The sequence below is a fragment of the Pristis pectinata genome, chromosome 16, assembly GCF_009764475.1.
Source record: "Pristis pectinata isolate sPriPec2 chromosome 16, sPriPec2.1.pri, whole genome shotgun sequence".
Classification (NCBI taxonomy): domain Eukaryota; kingdom Metazoa; phylum Chordata; class Chondrichthyes; order Rhinopristiformes; family Pristidae; genus Pristis; species Pristis pectinata.
Window position 1 is genome coordinate 20,783,617 of NC_067420.1, and position 21,745 is coordinate 20,805,361.

At 38.4% G+C, this 21,745-nt stretch overlaps 1 protein-coding gene across 1 annotated transcript in view; it reads right to left on the reverse strand.

The window, feature by feature from the left end:
* The window catches only part of helz2a (helicase with zinc finger 2a), an 83,390-nt gene that overhangs the window by 26,072 nt on the left and 35,573 nt on the right, over nt 1-21,745 (reverse strand). The window contains 6 exon segments of the mRNA XM_052031471.1: nt 152-274; nt 1,272-1,357; nt 3,877-4,628; nt 4,631-7,419; nt 11,544-11,619; nt 16,840-17,626. Coding sequence (XP_051887431.1) covers nt 152-274; nt 1,272-1,357; nt 3,877-4,628; nt 4,631-7,419; nt 11,544-11,619; nt 16,840-17,626 — 4,613 coding nt within the window.

Consider the following 21,745-nt stretch of genomic DNA (forward strand, 5'->3'; position numbering starts at 1 on the left):
AACAACCAACCTGCTTTTAAATTTGAATTTCCATGCCACATTATGTAATCCCAACAGTGAAACAGATAAGTATCAATTCATAAATAATATTTGTTTATGGTTCAAATAATTTGTATATACATATTTTTTAACATCATCTTTATCTTCTTACCTGGTGGGCCTTGAATAAGTGTAAAATAATGTTGAAGAGCAGAACGAACTGCAGTTTCTTGGCTGGGGTTGAGATTTGGTAGTTTAGGAACCTTGCAGCTTTTCTGGTTGAAGTTTTGTAGCACTAGAACAATTGTTTCCAAAAGGCATGTGTTAATCAATAATGATCAATAATCAATATTATCAATAACACAATGAAAATGTAGGGGTAAAATAAATATCTGAAATTGCACTGGAATTAACATATCTTATTAATACTCTCTCAATGTTACCTAGTAGCTTCTCCAGGTGAACGGGGTTGGCAAGACATTGACATGAGGTTAATTTTGAAAATCTGACTAAAACCACCAAAAGGACAATCACATCCAGTATAGCAACTAAGATTGGTCAGAAAGTTACCAGAGAATGAGAGAAGCAAGAGTTAAGGTTGAAAGAGAAACTGAAGATATTTAATGTTAGATGTCAAAAGCAAAGTGCAGCTGTAATAATGAAAGCTTTATCATGGTCACAGGTTCAATGTTTGTGTAAACTTCAGAGATGGCAGAATCACATTGAATCCTACAATCTACTATTTATTAATCCTATTCAGTAAATGCAACATTAAAATAACATTTTATTGCAATGTAAACCATACTTTGTCTTCCTAGTTAAAGTAAATTTGGGTCCAATTTTATCACGTTTAAGTAGTTTGTTGTCGTCAGGTAATATAATATGTGATTTCTTCCTATTTATATGATATAAATTCTTTACATCACATGGTTCACAATTCATACATTACATTGTATTACCAAAGGAAAATGCATTCTAAGGACCTTTGAGACCAAAAGTTTAGCTTCTAAGATATAACATTAAATAACAGTAACAGCCAAAGTCCAATATTTGTTCAACATTAGGTGACTTCTTCAACACCCAGAGAGCATGAGAGTCACATTGTCTATTCAGTGCACTGGAGCAGACAGATGGCTCATGTTGAACTGTACTATTGTCTGTGAATTGTTTGTAATTTATTGAGTTCTGACATGTCACGAAGTTGCAAAAGGGTATACTTATTAAACTCTTTACCAAAGCTATAAAATAATGGTGTCTACGTAAAATCTAATAAAATTTATATACGTTCTTACTTCTAAAAAGTTTCTGTCGACCCAATGCTATATTCTGAGCAAGTGGTGATGCATCAGCAAGTTTCCGAACAGCTTCCTCCTTACGTCTGAAAATTCAAAGAGAAGATATAGGAATTGACTATGTCAAATGAAGAGTACTGCTGTAATCTCTGCACTTCTCTTTCTACATTCTGACTAACCAATTGTATATTTTCATCTTAGGTTTTCATCATTTGCAATTTTTTCTTATAATTTTGACTAAATCAGTCACAAAGGTGTACTGGTTGGGTTTTATACCTTTTTTTATAAACCTGCAGCTAAAAGATGCCGAAAAGTTTCAGACATTTTTCTAGTCCCAAATGTTAAATGAGAAGAAGCAATTCTGGTAGCCATATAAGAAGGCAAGATAGTTGGCAGGAATTCATTACATTGACTAGATTGTTGCATTGCTTTAGGTCTAACCAAGTTGTCCTTTAAACAGAGAATGGTGTACGAGCATCAATATATAGGCCAGTTATTGGAATCTTGTATCACATTCTGACTGCAATTTATAAATGAAAACATCTGCTATAAAGTGATAGGAGTGTGCCATTACAGGAAGAAAAAATTTGTCTTGTATTTTGTCCTTGGTGCTTGGTACCTGTACTAGAAGTCTCAGTAGCAGCAATAGAAAACAAAATAAGAATATCTTTATGAATCTAAATTTCTGCTCTATGACATGTTATGGTCAATTTCGATGTGTTAGAAAATAATTGCAGCCGTAAGGGAGAGATTTGCTTGCTACATGGTTATCCTATAATCCTTCAATTTTGACTTCTTGTGCATCCCCAATTGTAATTGCTATACAATTGTCAGTCATGCTTACAGTTGCCCAGGCCCTTGTTCTGGAATAGCTTCCTTGAACTGCTCTGCTTTTCCACTTCACTCCTCTTTTAAGACACTCATTAAAACCTACGCCCGACCAATCTGTTCTAATTTCATACCAAGCCTGCTGTCAATTTGGTTTGATAATGATTTTGTGAAACAAGTTTACTTGCTTTTATTCAATTAAGAGAGCCACATAATTGCTATGACTGTTGTCCAAATTAGTGACATATCTAGGTGGTCCATGGAGCAATAGCACAGAAAGAAGCAATAAGCTACACCAGCTTCAATGTACTGCTACCCTGCAGCTTTTTAGATGAGAGATGACATGATGGCAGTCATTGACGTCCTCATACTATGTGTAGTTTAGGACATTCCTGAAATAGACTTGGGATTCTTAGCTTCTGTCATCTAATCAGGCAGAACCCAATGTTCAACATCACGTTCAAAACAGGTCTTCTCATGGTTTCTTTGTAACGCACTTGGAATTCTAAGGCAGACTTTACTAAACAAGAACAATAAAGAAAGTAGGAATCTTTAAGTAGATAATGTACTCTGATAATTATTGTGAAGCCAAATGCAATGTCTGTTCTTTGAAGACCTCATCTGTGAGAATACAACTCAATAACTCTCTTTCTGCACTGGAAGTTCTCCTGTCCACCCCCACCAGAGTATCCCAAACCCTGCCCCGCATGCAGTTATCCTCCATCCTGAACAGGTTGTCACTAACACTTAAATAATTCCATAATAAGATCTCCGTCCTTTACATGAATTGGCAGTCTGCAACACATCTCGCTCTGGGACGAATTTTAAAGTCCCAACTTGTCCTGAGTAGGTCAGTCACCTTGTATACAATAAACATCCACTGAGCTACTTTCCATGTGCCCTATTCTGGGTTCTGAGTTGAAGCCAAGTCTTATAAGACACTATTTCAATGTAAAATAAAGTTCTCAAAAATAATGTATCTATATCTCTTAAAAATTGGAGCATCCAAAACTATATTCAAATATAGGAATTGTGCATAATCATCAGAAAGAGTGCATTCCCACTATTTTCATGCAGTGATTATATACCTTTTGAGGAACCATTAAAATAAAAGTTATCAAGTAGTATTTTGGTGATACAATATGCTACTCCAGCAGATAAACAACAGGGACAGAGGCCATATTTGTCTGATTAAGCAAAAGAATACAAACGATAAGTCACATTGTAAATGATAACATAATTGAAGTTAACTGACCAGCATGAAAAGAACAAATGAACACCAAAAACTACAGGAATGTTTATGGAAAACGCTTGCATTTCACTATGTTTAGTTTATACTTCAATCTTTTACTTAAGTGATGAGGTTATGAACGAGCTGGATGAGAGTAAAAACATAGCTCAGCAATCATTTACAAAATTTGCCAAATCCCTCATGAACAAATTGAATAATAAAACTGATGGATCATAATCATAATATGCTTTGCAACAAAATAATTTTCAGGATAAAGGTTTATTTCACCTAGCAACATAGGTATATTGTTTGAGCTGAAGTGTGTATTTATTTTGCCAACTGTACAGTGTGTGTAGGGAGAAGGACTGATATTGAGTTCATTATTTTCTGACATTTAAGATGAATCATGAAATTAAAATGAACAAACTTGGTTTGAAATGCTTGACAGTGATTCTGATGACTTAAGAATCTAGAATTCTCATTGCTATAAACTACTATAAAATTACGCAAAACTTTATATAATGATATTGCAATCAGAATACTCACATTTCAGGAAGTTGCTTTGGAATTACTTCCACAACAAATGTTGTATCCTCCTGAAATACTTCCTCTGGTATGGTATCCATGGGCATTTGGTGTACAGTAAAGTTTGTCTTCAAGTTGGATTCTCTATCGGGTTTTGGACCATCATTGGCAAATTCTTGAGTCACAGCATGTGCCACCCAAATATAACTGTTAGGGTCAATATTTAGTTCTGAAGAATTTTCTGATACGTTGAGTTCCTTCATACTTTGGTAAAGAGGCTCTTCATTTTTGGTCGGATCATTTCCCACATTTTGCTTCAAGCCCCTACAGCGGAGACACAGATAGCACTTCGCCAGGGCACTTCCAATGGCCCAATTTTTACAATGTTCTTTGGGAATAGAAAAAGAGCCATATAGAGTTTTTCCTTGTGTATTCTTGTTTTTCCAGGCTATCTTAACACCATAAATGACTATAACTTCATTTTCAGCCACAGCACTTGATGCAGATTCCATCGCACTCAATGGTCCCCAGATTGCTTGATATTCCTTTATATCATTGTAGATCTTTTGGGTTGACTTTGAAGCATACGCTGAAAAGCAGGTAACAGGATTTTCTGCATGTTCCACGCAAATCTCAAACATTGGAGTTACATTAAACAACTGCACAGCTGGCACCAAGAATCCATTTTTTACTCCTTTAGTCAGTTGCAATTGCAATGCATCACCATTTTTCACTTCCAAAGAAATTGTTACATAATGTTGAAGGTTGGCCCTTGGATACTTCTATCCTGCCAAAATACTCTTGCATCACATTAGATTTGGCACATCTGCTCTTCCTCCAAGACAAGGGCCGCTACCTTGGAAAATTCATCTGACCTGATTGCTTTCACAAATTCCTGCCAAGTGTCACCACTAATCCTACGGACATTTGGATTACAGAACAGCCCCGGCGGAAGGAAAGCTTTTCTTGGAGTTTCTAAACTGTAGACTCTTTTCTTCCATATTAATTTCATTGCTTTAATGTCCTCATTAAATGCAGGTTGATCCACCAGCTGCAGAGTTCTGTAGTTTATGCAGTGGACCTCTGTAAGAGCATCAGAGTTCAAAGGAAACACAATACCGAAGTGCCTGGTCAATGGTTCAACATTAACAGCAAATGCCAGCTTTTGCAGAACTTGATTTTTAAGTTGTGTTGCCAAGTGAAGACTTTGTGCTACTCTTTCATAATTTGAAGCACTCCTTTTTTTCCTATTAAAGTCGATGCATAATTTATCAATTTCCTGTTTGGTGTATCGAATACTTACTTTGCATAAAACTTGAGTAAGGAGACGTTGGATGACAATGTCTAGATATCGCCGAATTGGTGATGTGGCCCAAGTGTAAGATTCAAGGTGAAGACAATAATGCCCTTGTTTTGAAAGTAATGTTGAGTTAGATCGAATGAAGAAGGATTTGAGCATGAGTTTTCTCAGCTCTAATGATACTGGTGCAAGATTTGGGTGGATGTCATCTGTTGCAATGAAATCTATCAACTTGTGAATGTCATTATCCTTTGCCGCTTTTATCAGACTGTTCCATAAGGAAGACAAGATCTGGAATTCCTTACAAGATGGAGATTGAAAATTTGGTCCAGCATCCATTAGATGAGATAGATGAATGGAAAGGCAAACCAAGTTTTTATGCCTTTGCTTTAGATTGACCATTTGCTGATGAGCAGGAGGACCCTGGCATCTCACTGGTGTCACATTCATTGTTTGCATCTTATTGGTCAAGAATTCAGCAACAAAGCTATTCATCATTATCATGAGTTCTTCAATCATCTGATGGGACCGTCTCTTTCCTAGTTGTCTCTGTTCATCAGGCCTTTCATAATAATAACCATCATGAAGTCTGTGCTTTCTGTGAATTCTGGCAAAGTGAAAGGCTACAGCAATTGAATCCTCCAATGTATCAAATCTCAATTCACTTCCACTAAAATCTTCGATAATATCCTCTGCTTCTTCATAGGTAAGTTTCCTATCGGATCGAGCAAGAGAAAGTGAAAAGTTTGCTTTTACAACTATATCTGTACCCTTTTGTACCTGAACAAACAAAGAGATGACCTTGCGGTCTTTTCCTGGGAGGAGGCTGCAGAGTTCTTGACTCAGCTTTGGAGGTAGCATGTGAATTGGATCTCTCGCAGGAGGATAATAAGTAATGCCACGTTTCTGTGCTTCATCATCTAAGGAACTACCTCTTGGCACAAAGCTTGTTACATCTGTGATATGAACACCTATTTCATAGTATTCACCTAACTCTCTCACACTAATAGCATCGTCAAGATCCTTGGAATCCTTTGGATCCACTGTAAATGTTAAGTACTCCCGGCAATCCCTTCGATTTTCACCAGGGTGTTTTCTAGATTCTTGACAGTGTGCCTTCAACTCCTTGATAATCTCCTTTGGAAAGCTGTCATGAACTTGATATTCTAGGTTCAATACTTCCATTCCACGATCCATTGTTACTGCCGCAGGGAGTACCTTAGTAACAATTCCCAAGGGAAGGTAAAAACTTTCCCGCCAACATAGTATTTCAACAACAAAGAAATTATCTTTTTTTATTTCTTCAGTAAGGTATATAGTCCTTACTGTCACAATTTTACCTTCCTTGAATTTGCGAATAGGGATTATGTTGCGTAACTTATTATGCCATGGTGTGTAGATTTTTGTAACACATTTGTTGATAGGAACCATGACTTGTGAATCATAGTCATCAACTCTGCAGACAAAGATTCTTGGCAGGTCACCTGTTCTCAAAACACCAACTATCTTTCCATTTACATCAGGAATGTCACCTTGCTCTGAGTTCTGGGACAGAATTTCAACCAAAACCTGATCACCGGGAAACGATTTTCCACAATTAGCTCGACCTTCTATTTTAATGTGCGTGGCCTGAGGATCATCAAGAGCGATGGCATAGCCTTTGTAAAACTTTTCCATGACTATTTCACATCGCTTATATTTTGAAGGCTGAGTTAACAGCAGTGTTTCCAGGGCTTCTATTGGGTAATCAGTGTACTGTACATTGTGCTTCTTCTGAGAGGACTGAAAGGACACTGTATTACCCATACACTCTTGTTCTTTTTCCTCAATTGTAACAATATCCATAAATCCTTCCTCTGTTACTGTTAATGTTACATTCTTGCTCTCATCCAGAAGTTCTTGCAATATTGGATCTATGTCTTTTTCTGAATAACATGAGTCATTGTCACTTTCACTTTCATCTCTGACAACCCAGCATTCATTGTCAGCAATGGTCTGTTTAATCTGCTCCATTGACAGATCCTCTGGGTAAATGCTTCCATTGTCAATAGACTCCTGAATATACTTCTTCCAAATTTTACTGCAATTTCCAACAGAGCAAAGAGCCAAAGCGTTACCAACAACTATCACAAGAGATTGGGCCCGTGTCATAGCTGTGTTCAAAACCCTCGGTTGACTGAAAAACTCTAGACCAGCACCCTTTGAAGAGATGCTACTTTCACAAGTATGCACTGTAGAGATGATTATCACTCTGAACTGCTTTCCTGGTGAAAGAACAAAAAAAAATTACTCCAGGTAAGGCTGTCATTTTGCACTAGTTCTTCATCAGATAAGGCAATACATTACTGAATATTGCGAGAGGATTCGGGAAGATGACAATACTTTCCCATAAATGTCAAATGACTTATCCTTAAGCCACAGGCAAAAAAAATTATATCACCAAAGTAATGTTAGAAAATATTTCAAAAGTTACTTAGCACTGAGAATATGCAAGTATAATAGTATAACAGTATAAAATGAAAGGTCTCCATAATAGTTTGAGCAGTGACATTTCACAAAAATAACACAACACTCATAACATCAGTTTAATGATTGCAAATCCATTAGGGTAATAATCCTGGCCAGTTGAAGTATTTTATGATAGGGTCACCCTACAACATAACAGAGAATGTATGACTCTAATATTAATGCAGAGCTCTGTGTGACATAGTAGTTCTTTCATTGCCATTTGTGTAATATAGCACAAATGACAATAAATGTTTTTCTAGGTCAATTAGCAAGTCACGGCTCTTCAGCAAATCAGTCCAATGAAAGGTCAAAAAAAGCTTTTAGAATTGTACATGGTTCCCTAAAAGTAGCGTCACAGGTAGACAAAGCGGTGAAGTAGGTTCTTGGCATGCTGGCCTTCATCAGTCAAGGAAATGAGTATAAAAGTTTGGATGTTATGTTGCAGTTGTACAAGACATTGGCCACGATTAGAATATTGTGTTCAGATTTGGTCACCCTGCTATAGGAAAGATGATTTAACTGGAAAGAGTGCAGAGGAGATTTACAAGGATGTTGCCAGGACTCAAGGGACTGAGTTATGAAGAAAGGTTGAGCAGGTTGGGACTTTATTCATTGGAGTGTGGGAGAATGAGGGATGATCTTATAAAGATGTATAAAATCATGAGGGGCATAGACAGGTGAATGCACATAGTCTTTTTCCCAGGATTGGGGAATCAAGAACTAGAAGACATAGGTTTAGGGTGAGAGGAAAGAGATTTAATAGGAACCTGAGGGGCAACTTTTTCACCCAGAAGGTGGTCTGTATATGGAATGAGCTGCCAGAGGTGGTGGTTGAGGCAGGTACATACTATTCCATTGATACTATTCCGGAAACCCTGAATATATGATTATCATTGAATTTCCACACCCACCACTCCCACCTCATTCCTACACATAAAACTGAAAAAGAAAGAATTGTTACAATAAGCACAGTAGAAGTCTGTCTTTGGTCATTTGTACTAAACTCATACAAGGGTGAGAGTTCTAATTATTTTCCCACATTCTGCATATACAATCTGCAACTTATACTCTTACATGCATTTACAGTTAACGGCTAAAGATGAATTTCTTATTCAATATGCTTCTTCCCCTTGTTCTATATACTTTAACAAAGATAACTTTCTAGGGAAAATAATTCTATAGATTCACAACCCAATGAATGAATAAATCTTTCATCATCTCAACTCTTAACCTGAAGCTACGACCTCTAGTTTTAGACTCTCAGTTTAGGGGAAAACAATCTTTCAGCACCAACCTTTCAGCAAGGTTCAGCAATTCTTTCAGCAAGAATTTTATATATTTCAATGAAATCACCTTCAATTTTTCTGAACTCCAAAAATGATAGTGCCATTTTATTTAATCTCTTCTCACAGGTAGCCCACTCAGCTCAGGAATCAACCTGAAGGAATTTTGTTTACCACTTCTGGGGCAAACATGTGCAAGGCAAGGACAAACATTAGGCAAGGACACCAAACTCATCTCCAAACTCCTAGACCTGGGACTCAACACTTCCCTTTGCAACTGGATCCTTGACTTCCTGACCAGCAGACCGCAATCAGTAAGGATAGGCAGCAACACCTCCACCATGATTATTCTCAACACTGGTACCCCACAAGGCTGGATCCTCAGCCCCCTACTCTACTCCCAACACACTCACAACTGCATGGCCAGATACTGCTCTAACTCCATCTGCAGGTTTACAGGAAAGAGATAGAGAGCTGTAGTGGGCTGTATCTCAAATCATGAGTCAGAGTACAGGAAGGAGACCCTAGTGGCATGATGTCATGGCAACAACTTTTCCCTCAATGTCAACAAGACAAACGAGCTGGCCATTGACTTCAGGAAGGGGGGTGGTGTACACACTCCTGTTTACATCAATGGTGCTGAGGTCAAGACAGTTGAGAATTTCAGGTTCCTAGGTGTAAACATCACCAATCGTTTGTTCTGGTCCAACCTCATAGACGCCATAGACAAGAAAGTCTACCAGCGCCTCTACTTCTTCAGATGGCTAAGGAAATTCACTATGTCCCTGTTGACCCTCACCAATTTTTATAGATGCTCCAAGAAAGCATCCTATCCAGATGCATCATGGCTTGATATGGCAACGGCTCTGCCCAAGACCACAAGAAACTGCAGTGAGTTGTGGACACAGCTCAGCACATACAAAAAATAGCCTCCCCTCCATGGACTCTGTCTACACTTCTCACTGCCTCAGAAAAGCAGCCAACATAATGTCTCTTCTCCCCCCTCCCATTGGGCAGAAAATACAAAAGCCTGAAAGCACATACCACCAGGCTCAAGGACAGTTTCTATCCCGCAGTTATAAGATTATTGAATGGACCTCTTGTACAATAAGATGGACTCTTGACCTCACAGTGTACCTCATCATAGCATTGCACCTTATTGTCTGCCTGCACTGCACTTTCTCTGTAACTATAACACTATATTCTGCATTGCTTTTCCCTTGATGTACTTATATGGTGAAATGATCTGTATGGATGGCATGCAAAACAAAGATTTTCACTGTACCTTTGTACATGTAACAATAATAAACCAATTATCTATGCATGTACATAATAGTCCAGACATGGCCTCACCGAAGTCCTAAATATTTGTAGCAAGACTCACAGGATAAAAATTGTAACCTGCACTAAAACACACATAAACTGACCTTGCATGGGGTTGGACACATGGGTTGCACCAATTTTGTGTAAGACCCAAGGTTTCTTTTGAACATAGGGCACAGGGCATGGAACAGGCTTTGCATAATTACACCCAAAAGCTGTCCCTTCATCATTTTCAGCCACTGTGCAAAGTGGAAATTTTATAGAAAGTACCTTGAGGGCCAGATGACCAGAAGATGCCAAGAGAGGATTGCAAAAGTAGATTAGAAACCACTGTGGAGGATGGGAGAGGGAAGAGGATCCTGCTCAGCAGATGCTTAGGGGGTTGGGGTTGTAGCTCTGGGTTGATCAGAGCATGCAGGGATTGCAGATGATCAGAGTGGGTATCTTCTTTGAGGGTGGGGTGGGGGAGCCACTCAGTTACTGAGTATCTTCATGCCTGAGATAGATTTTAGGACTACAGGGGAACCAAGTGCTGTGAGAATCAGGCAGGAAAATGGATATGAAGCCAAAAATCAGATCAGTCTGGACTATATTGAAAGGCACAGCAGACTTGGGGGGCAACATAACCTTCTTCTCCTTTTCCTTATGTTTTTAAGCTGACATAGATCAATACATTATAGTTAGTGTTTTAGGCCACAGCATTATTGCTCCAGAATACTTTTTCTTTTTTAATTTTAAGACTAACACCCCATTCCTTTGGGATTTTGCTGTTAATTGGCATGCTACCACCCTGTCTCAGTTCCCACAATTAGATCTGCAAGTTACCTTTTGAGGAACCTGAATAATAAATCTTGCCAAAATTTTATCCCCACTTGAATAGACTCCCAGATGCTGGTATAGATATTTGAATTTTATAAACATGAAAATCTGATACAATAGAATTTGACAGTCTACTCTTTATATCTTGCTTCATTTTTTTTGCTTTTGTGTACCTTTCATGCATCTTCAATGAGGAATATTCTGAATCTACCTATGGGTCTGAAGTGAAAAAGTATATAATAAATATAATTACTGAGCACACAGACTCAGAGATTTCTATATTTGCTCAAATAATTTCATGCTCTTTTTTTAAAACCACACTGCTTCTTATTCTTATTGGTGAAAAAGGCTCACAGTATAAATGGAGTGGTTTCTCTTCAGGAGAGACAAATTCTAAATGTAAACTTAAAAATAAATTAAACAATTGTTGTTCAAACGGATGTAAATGCACTTACCTTGAATATTGAAGGCATTCTCTACTGTTACTGAGTTGAATCCATTTAATCTAAGCTTCTGTCTCAAGCACTGAATCTGAAAATAAATTGTTGAAGGTAAATATTAAATTAAATGTACCATTGTGGAGGAATTGGGGGTAGGTGGTATGTAGAGAGAGAATTTTGGATTTTACAGAGAGTAGAATAGGCAGAAGGTTACTGATACAAGTCATGCTTCCAGAGTGAACCAAAGATTATGATATGGATTTTTGATCTTATGTTTCTGACCTGTGATCACAAGAAAAATGACATTTCTCTGGGAATAAGAACAACAAAATCATCCTTCATACACCAGTCTGCCTTCTCATTACCCTCAAAGTTTAATTCAAGAACATGCTCCTCTTCAAGATCTTGATCTTGACAAAGAGATGCGAGCTGTTTTACAAAGTGACTACATGTAAATTTACACTCCTTGGGTTATAAAAGCTACTAAGTTAATGCCAGTCCAATTAAGTACTTTGGCTTCCTTTTCAGACACTTAAAGAGTTGAAGACCAGCAAATCAGGGATCAAGATTCTCACTGACACATTCCATGTAACTTTGCTTCCAAAGAGGCCAAACAATGGTATAGTTAAAGGGCGGAGCTGGATGAGGGATAGAATTAGAAAAAATTTCTACAGCTATCAGCAGATTTTCGTTAAGTGGCACATCCAATGAATGCAGTACAGTACCTTCTACATATGGACAATGGAATGAGGTTTAACAAAGTGGGTGTCCATTTTAATTACAGCAAGCAGTATTATATGAAGCCATGGGTGTAAAGAAGCCTATGATACTGATTTTTTAAACCATTTTCTATTCTTCCCTAATGGTTCTTAATTTGTCAGGCACCTTTGTCAGTTTGTTCTTGCACTCTCAGTTTTTGGAATATCCGCAGCTCATATTCAATGTGTTGTCCTTTGTAACCCTCTTTTTCTCTAGAGGAAGCTTTACAGTTGATTTCCAGGCCGATCATCCTGACGCAGAATCTAAATGCACTCAATTAAATGTAAATTCACTGCACGGCAATTTAAATCTATGTTAGCCAGTAGCAGTCTTCAGTCACAAGGATCCACCCAAATAACACTTGCAAACATAGAAATGTAGTTAAAACATTAGCAGCTATCATTAAGGTTGCCAATACTTTTACCCCCATTTGTGCTCACTCATCCTTTCTTCAAGTGCCAAGATACCTACAATTACACCCACAAGCCCTTGTAGGTAACTTTTAAAGACTGCTAAAGTGCTGAATTCCTCCTTTCTGGTACATTTCCAATTCTAATTACAATTTCAGTCAGGAGATTGCCTCCCTATGCAAATTGGACACAAAAGATCAGGCATAGTCTAATGTCATATCACCTGATTAACACTCAAGTGATGCTGATTCCTGTGCTCCCTTTAAATACACCAGGATTCTAGTTCCCATGTTCCCTTTGACTCACCGGGCCATAGTTCCTCTGCTCCCTTTGACACACTGGTTCCCTTGCTCCATTTGATAAACCGGGGCCCTGTTTTCTGCATTCTCTTGAAACTCATCAGAGCGCCAGTTCTTGTGCTCCAGTTAAAGTCACCAGGGCCCTGCTTCCTTGGAACCCAATGGGTTCTGTTTTCCTCATTCCCTTAAAACTCACTGGGGCCAGATTTCCTTAACCTTACTGAGTTCACTGGAAAGTTTATTGTTCTATTGTGTAATCTCTAAATAAGTGAACTAAAAATGTGTTGGAGTATTAATAGGATAACATCCAAAAGTCTGCAAACAACAATTTCCACATCATTAAACAGAGTTTAATGGTTTAGCAACTGCTCCATTGCAGGATAATCCCATCATGTGACTCACAGTGCAATATAATAAAGAGGTTGTTTTGCAATTGTAAATTAAAATTAAGAGAATGTAAACTATGAAAAGGACTGCACGAGTTAATTGACTAATGAGCCTCTAAGTAGTATAACAGGCAAACTTGGAACAGTTTAATGGAACTTGGCCTGGTTAGACATGGAGCCTGAAATTGTTGCATCAAACAACATTATGGAAATATTTACTCAATGTGATCAAGAGAAGTCTGATAAGGAGTTTGCTGTGATTTTTAATTCTGCCTTTTACTGTGGGCCCTCTCTGAAGGATGTTTCCCTAAGTTATAACAGATAGAAAAGTTAAACGTTTGTCAATTTAATCTATTGCTATTTCAATCCAGTGAGTATAGATAGCAGTCTGAAGCCAGACTTCTAATAGAAGTTTGAGCATTATGTGATTTGGATTCTGAAGCAACATAAAGCAGCACATCTTTACCTAATCCATACACCATATAGTAGTAGATATAGAATTATCTGACATTGATTTTTGCACAATGCTGGGGATTTCAGGAAGTCATGTTGATCCAGGACACAGAAAAATAGAAAACATCCTCTTCCGAAGTTTGAGCTAAGAAATCCTTTGGGAAAAAACAGCAATAGCTTCAGTCTCAATCCAATTTATGCCACACTTCATAGAGAAACATTTACTGTCACTACTCAAAGAAATGGAAAAAAACATTCATTCCCTTCCCATGTTGCTTGCAAATTCCAGATAAAAAACATTTTTTGATGGAAAAGTAATTTCGCTGCAGTTAACTGTGTACAGTTGCTTGGAATTATTCTGTGTAGCGTTGTACAAATCCTCCCCTAGACAAAAAGAAACTAGCCTAGAATTTGCAGACAGAGACAAGAGACAAAAGACCTTCACTTTCTCATCACAGTGACAGATATCCACATGGCTGTTATGAGCATTTGAACAGAGATCTGATCTAATCTAATCTGATCTGATCTATTTCAAGGAATCAGCAGTATGTCTGAGCAGGACACATGAACAAGGAAAGAGAAAACATGGGTCCTTAACCATTCACACTGAAGAATCCTCAAAGACCATGTTGGGGCTTCCTATCCATGATCAATCCATACCAGTTGTTGCAATTCAGCCAGGATGCCATCTGGTTCTGATATCCACACACATCAGGTGCTCATGGAGCTATGCATGGAATCTCAACATTAAAACATGATAGGTCTTCTTAAAGTGAGCCTGTACTGCTTAAAGCTATTCTGTTTTTCTTAAAGGGAGTCTATATTATGGCTGGAGCAGGTGCGAGGAGTCATGCAGAAAGCGAATCTTGGAAATAGTGAAGAATAACACGGGAAAGGTGGGATTTTGGGCAGAAGTGTTAATAGATGAAACTGAAGTTAGAATTTAGTAGATTTCATGATTACTCATACATAGGATTTGGGCTTTGTTGACTACACAGCATATAATGCTCTTGAATAGGTGCTGATGACTTCTTGAATTACTGGAGTCTTTTTGATGAAGGTACTCAAACAGGGTTGTAGGTAGGATGTTCCTGAATGTACACTCATCCTTAATAATGGATCAACAATAAAGTCAGGATAGTGTATGACCTGGAAGGGAACCTTCAGATGGTGATGTTCTCCTGTACCTGTTGCCCAGGAGGTGTTAAAGATCCCAGATTTGGGATGAACTGTTGAAGGAGCCTAAGTGAACAGCTGCAATGCCTTTTATTGGTGGTACACACTGCAGCCACAGAGTGCTAGCCTCTTATCCTATCAGCTGCTTCATACTCTCATATTACCCAACTACGTTCTACAACATTCACTGACACAAATTCTCTTGCAAGACAAGGTCATGTAGAAGCGAAGATAGTAGAAGCCAACTATAGGAAGACAAATGTGCCTACATGTCTTGAACCCCAAGGAGATGACAGCACTTCCCATTGTTGGCATGATCATTGCTATCAACATGGATAATGACAGTGCTGAAATTATTGAAAGTAATGATAGCTACACACCTTACTGATCTTCTCACATCCCAATACCCCCTTCAACCCACACTCTCCTCTGATTTACAAACTGCAGATGGTGTATGCATGCACCTCTTCTCTTCCCTCTCTTCACCACAACCTTACTCCTGCGGTTTCTTTTTGACCTATCAAAAATCTAAGAGCTGCAACCTGATCAGGCAGTCAAGGAACAGCTTAAAGACAGTGATAATGAAACACTTTATTTCACATTTCCAGCCACTAGCTCTGATAACAATACTTTCCAAATCTCCATGTATAACACAGGGATAACATATTTATATGCCATAACATTGGACAGTGGGTCAGGATGCCACAGGCAAGAAGGCGAATTGCACAATGCCTTATTCACAGTACTTAAATCAGAACTTCAATGGGGCAGGCTACAGAATAAGACTGCATTGGGGTGTCTGTTAGGAGATTTGTGTTTAATGTCAAGGAACATAGAAAAGTATGGCAACCATCTTGGCAGAGGGTTTTGCATGTAGCTTGAAGCCCTTTCTTTACAGCAGGGAAATGGTAGCTAACTCCATGATCACAAATGGACCCAACCATGACACAGAGTCTCTTGCTTGATATCACTGCTTCCATTGCAGCAGAAGCAGCACTCACCCTATGTCTGAATGCAGCAGTGAAAGCCTAAATTGCTGACACCATTGTTCTGGAAACAAACAAGTAAGTAACTGTGTCCCAGCACTCCTTCAATTCATTATCCAAAAGCATCTTGCAACTTGCTTATTTATCAGCTTTTCCTGTTCTGTGTGGTCTTTGCTCATTCTCCCAGTCAAGCTCAATACTAAGATAATGCACTGCTAGGCCAATGCCTGGCTTTACTAGTTAGTGCAGAAAGCTAGAAGTCAGCTAATACTCCTCTAGCATCAACCACACCATTCCCCTAAAGACCTTTGCAACTTAAAACAACAATGAAACCAAACAACGAAACTACACAATTAACCACGTAAAATTGGATCAAAGGCCAGAGGAAATCAGCCAGCCGTTATTCTTTACATAATTGAAGATGCCTTTAAGTGAGAGGAAATTCATGCTTTTTAATGCATATCCGGCTGTGCAAAGTTTTAGGAAACCATTAGTTGGAACCATTCTTTAGTGTCTGTACTTTTGTCTTGGTGAACAAGTGACCATGCCTTTGAAACAATGGCACACATTCTCAAAGATAGGCAATGAAGGAAGAATTCACAAAATAAGACTAACTCTGTCCTTTGCAGTTAGCTGCAGCTGGAAGAGTACATATTTCTCCACTAACAGCAGCGAAAATTAGCCTCATTAAAAATTCTTGTCAACAGAAAGGCATAACTGTTGCCACCAACTATTTTAAATGTCCCAAGAATTGAAATATACTTCAGAAGCACCTTTAGTGGCAACCTTATTCTTTGACAGGTTTTTAAGTTATATCAGTATATAATTTTAAGCTGTGTTACCTGGTATGTTTCAGTGGACACAACACAGATTTCCGTTTGATCCAGTTTTCCCCATTCATTGGGCCAGCTTTTCACAACAGATTCTACCTTTCCAACAACTTCGCGAACTTCACACTCATTGTACCAGGATAAATTCGAAGAGCTGTAACTACTGATCCCTTGAATATGGCAAAACGTTAGAGGATAGAACTTCGGGTGACGTCGAATGTCTCCACTTGCTTGAATAACGTCAACTTTTCCCACATAAAATTGGACTGACACAAAGTCAATGATCTCTTTCACTGACCTATAGTTTTCCTTGAAGATTATGCGGCTTTTAGCTGCCTTGTCGTGTGTTTCCCTCTTGTAGTAATGGAACAGGCGGTTGAGTAAGGTGTAGTCTGCCATCTCACTATCTTGAACAGAAAAAAGCTTTGGTGTCACTTGCATATGATCCCCTGCCAAGACAATCCGAGTCTCCCTTCCTGCAATGCCCAATGGAATTAGTGCATCGCATTCCAACATTTGAGCAGCTTCATCAATTAAAATATGTGTGAAAAATCCAAAGGGAAGATCAAGTTCTGAGAACACTTTTGCCTCCATGCATGTGGTGATGACTATACGGTATGATTCCAAGGTACATTTGTTGGGTGCAGTAAATGAATTGTTTGAAATTAAACAGTATTTTTTTGTGATCAAGTCAGTATGAATGGGGTTCTGCTTGACATATTTCAATCGTAAGGGTTTTGCTTCAGGAAATTCAGCAACATATTGATGAAAATAATCCTTGACGTACAAGTCTGCAGCACTGAAATAAGAAGGCAAATAATAATGAGCTCATTAGTTAGACCTAAGCATTTTATCTAGGGTAGCCAATATTGAAAGGTTATGCCTAAAAATTACTATCTTCATTTTATTGGTGTTAAGCAGTATTGTGGTTCATTCTAATACCGTTTCTAAAAGTCCCATAAAAATTGTGATCTTCATTTATGAGGTTCCCAGAAGCACATTTGCCTGTGTAGTTCCATGCTGTGTCAACTTCAATTTATGCATCTAATGCAATGCCTGCCAACTGGCATACTTAGCATACCAGCTGTGCCCTCAGCAACCAGCTGTTACAGGGATATAATACAATAAAAGCAACATTCTTCAAGCAAATGGAGGATCTTCCAATGATGAGAACAAGACGAGAGAATGCTACCACAGAGTCAGACAGACAAGCTGCTGAAGAACAGTTCCCTCAGTCCTGACAGGAGCTTGCAAAAAAGTTCTCTATTAGTTGTAATTATTACATGGATGCAGTCTATGAATGTCTGCCCTTTGGCGGGCTTGCAATAGTAGCAAATCCCAGTACCAAGTGTGAGTGATATTGTGGGCTGAAGGAACAGTAAAAGCACTCGTTGCATCTCGAGCAGAGACCTTGGCTGTCCACCCTAATGCAGCAGTGAGCAGCAAACTATGAGATGCGGCAGAGATCAGCAGCTATAGTCTGAAATGATCCTGAGGTTAGGAAGCTGAAAGTGGCAAAGAGGCAAAGAGTTTTTTGTGTCTCAAAATGTTAATCAAAAGGAGGTAAAAGCTCAATGGATTAAGGACAAAACATTTCCATACTGTTGTGACTCTTACAGTAGCTTGTGTGTGCACTGTATTGACAGAAATATTGAATTATGTTTGAAATGAGAGGCAGTGGCATGTTCTATTTCGACTAAAGGATATTCTTTCATGGCTGTATAAATATTAGGAGTTTGCATTTTCAAGATAAATTTCAACCTTGAAATATTAATACTTGCAGTTAAATTAAAATTAGTAGCTGATCTACAAAAGAAAATGTGTTTTGATTTGATTCAGTTACATTTAAGAACTGCTTTTGTCTCATGGAATGAAAATTAAAATGATTAATTCTGCTTAGTTACAATTGGAACATGTACTAAAACAGTTTAGCTTGGTTACTGAGGTTTGGTCAAGTTAGAGTAATCATCAGTATGAGCAAAGGTTAGTTTATAATGAAATAAAATCAGGATAAACATAGGAAGTTGTGAGAGGATTGTCAGAACTGCCAAGGGTCTTAAGGTTATTTGCCTGCTGCACCCTTGCTGCCAAGTACAAACACTGATGGTCAAGAGCTCTCATAGTTCATACTGAACTTATTGTGAATATCATATTAAGCAGAGTTGCTTAAATGAACTAATGAGTTACAACAGCATTATTTTATCCGAACATGAAATAATAAACAAATTAAGGAGATCCTTAAAGTGCAGGAAGATTCCTTCTGGTGGGATCCTGGCTAGAATTTTAAAATCCATCCTTGGTTTAGAACTCTGACACAAGAGCAACAGTGGAAAAGACCTAACCAGTATGAGATTTTGGTTCAGCAAAAGGAGAAGTTGGTTTAAAAGTGATTGGTACCCTAGGATTTCTGGACATCAGTCACTTGGGGTGGACTCCTGCAACAAGAATGCTTTTAACCTAGTTATTTTTGCAAACTAAAATAAGGAACTACAGAAATGATCTTTTATACACATGCAGGAACAGTCTTCTCTGAGTGATATCAGGATATGTAATGTTTGAAGTCATCTAGAGCTAGAGAGCTTTACATGAGTAATATTGAAAGTTAAAGTGCAGTTTGCAAGGGAACTGTGACAGAAACAATCACCTGTATAGATGGAAGTGAGCTCCTTCAAGTGATCAGTAAGTAAGCTGGTAAAAGGAAGTGCATGTTATCATTGCAACAATGGATCAAAGCTGTTTAAAGTCATTAGAATACAGAGGTCATACTACTGCATGACATTGTCAAGTATTTGAGTATCATGGTCTTTGGCAGTTTCTTGTAAAATCTTAATGCTTTTTGCATTGATTAACGCTATATTGTTTTAGTTGTAGCATTTGTACATTGTTAATAAAGCTTTAAGGATGTTGTCTGAGAGCATTGACTAGTTTTACCTCACTTTGCAGAACTCAGCGAATAGGAACAAGAAACAATTACCCACAATAAGAACATTTTTATGTCATGTGCACTTTAAATACACACTGGACATTTGGTTTGTGTATTGGTGCTGGTGCTAATAAAAATTCCACCAGAATATCAGGAGTTGAAATGCCCAATGGGCTAAAAGGCCCAGAAATAGGCACAGTATTGCTCTTCCTCAGGCTAAGCCAGTTTCAAATGCACAATACTGCTCTTTTATTTTGGAGTTGCAAGAAGGAATTTCTAGGCTTATTTGTCCACTTGCTGATGTACATGGTAATGATAATCCATATTTTAACTGATATTATGAGTATAAGCATCTGAAAGATAGCTGAACCATGTGGCATGTTTCAGTATCATACTTGTCATTATATTTAATCATTTGCTGTGTGCACATTCAAAATGCCAGAAATGGATGAAAATGACCAGCTTTTATAGATGCATTTGCTAAGTATTTTTAAAAATGCAGATTTCTGAAAGAAGTGACGTTGATTGGTTGCTTAGACAACCCATTCAACAAATAAGTGTTTTCCTTCTGCATTATTTTACCAACGGCTGATAGCAGTTTTAATTTGGAATATTTTAGTAAGCTCCTTTTTACATTTATACCCCCTCCCTGGATGTGGACTACTATAACAGGCATCTCAAGGCACTGGAAAAATGCCACCAACATTGTCTCTCCAAAATCCTCCAAATGCACTGAAAGGACATGCAAACCAACATCAGTGTCCTCTCCTAGCACTGAGGCCCCCCTAGTTATACTCACCCAGACTCCTTGAGCTAGAAACATCCTCCGCACGCCCAACACCCAATTTCCAAAATAAACACTATTCCAAAGCAACAAACAAGATGCTGGAGGAACTGAGCAGTCAGGCAGCATCTCTAGAGGGAAATGGACAGTCAATGTTCCAATCCAGGTGAAGGACTCGACCTGAAACACTGTCTGTCCATTTCCCTCCACAGATGCTACCTGACCCGCTGAGTTCTTTCAGTATCTTGTTCGTTGCTCCAGATTCTAGCACCTGCAGTCTCTTGTGACTCTATTCCAGATGCTGCCATGAGAGGAGTTCACCAGGTGGACAGAGGAAAAGATTCAAGGACAGGCTCAGAGCCTCCTTGAAGAAAAGCATCATCCCCACCGACTCCTGGAAATCTCTGGGCCATGAATACTCATGGAGAAAGAGCCTTTGGGCTGATACTGTGAACCTTGAGTCCATCTGGAGCACGCAGAGGTCCTGTGTAATGGGCAAAAAGAAAATGCCACCTCTTAAACTACCCACCTGTCCATCCCTTCCCTCTACTTGCCCCATCTATGAAAGAATCTGTAGTTCCCATATTGGACAAAACCCAAAAAAATGGAGTGGAAACATGTTATTATTGATTCCCAAGAAATGCCTGAAAAGAAGAAATTCTGCTCAATTTATGAATGGAAAAATTGAGTTGGCTCTCAATGGGTGTGTCATCTTCCTTGTTTGTGTTTTTTCTTCTTTTTGTGCTTCATCCTAAGCAATATAACAGGAATGTCTATCTAGTTTTAATTAAAATCCTTGTTGAATTGATAGAATAGTCTTTTCCTTAAGTATCAAATGTATTTACAAGATCAGTCCTGAAGCAAACATCAGCTTCCTGTTGAAAATAATAAAATATTCTTCTCTGTTAAATGTAAATGGTTATGGAAACATTTAATAACTTAATCACTGTGTTAATTCTGTTTATCTGGTTAATTGTTGCCAAAGACTATCTAACATTGGGATTGCAGGACTGGGAAAGATCGGCTTTCCCGATGGCCCATCCCTCTGAGAGAGACTAAGGTGGATTTTCCACTTAGCACTATATGCTGAAGATAGTTGCAAGTCCTTCAGCTTCAACTTCCTACACATCCTGGACTCTGTCATTATTAAGGGTGGGGATATGCATGAAGCCACCTCCTCCCACTAGTTACCTTATTGCCCACCACCATTC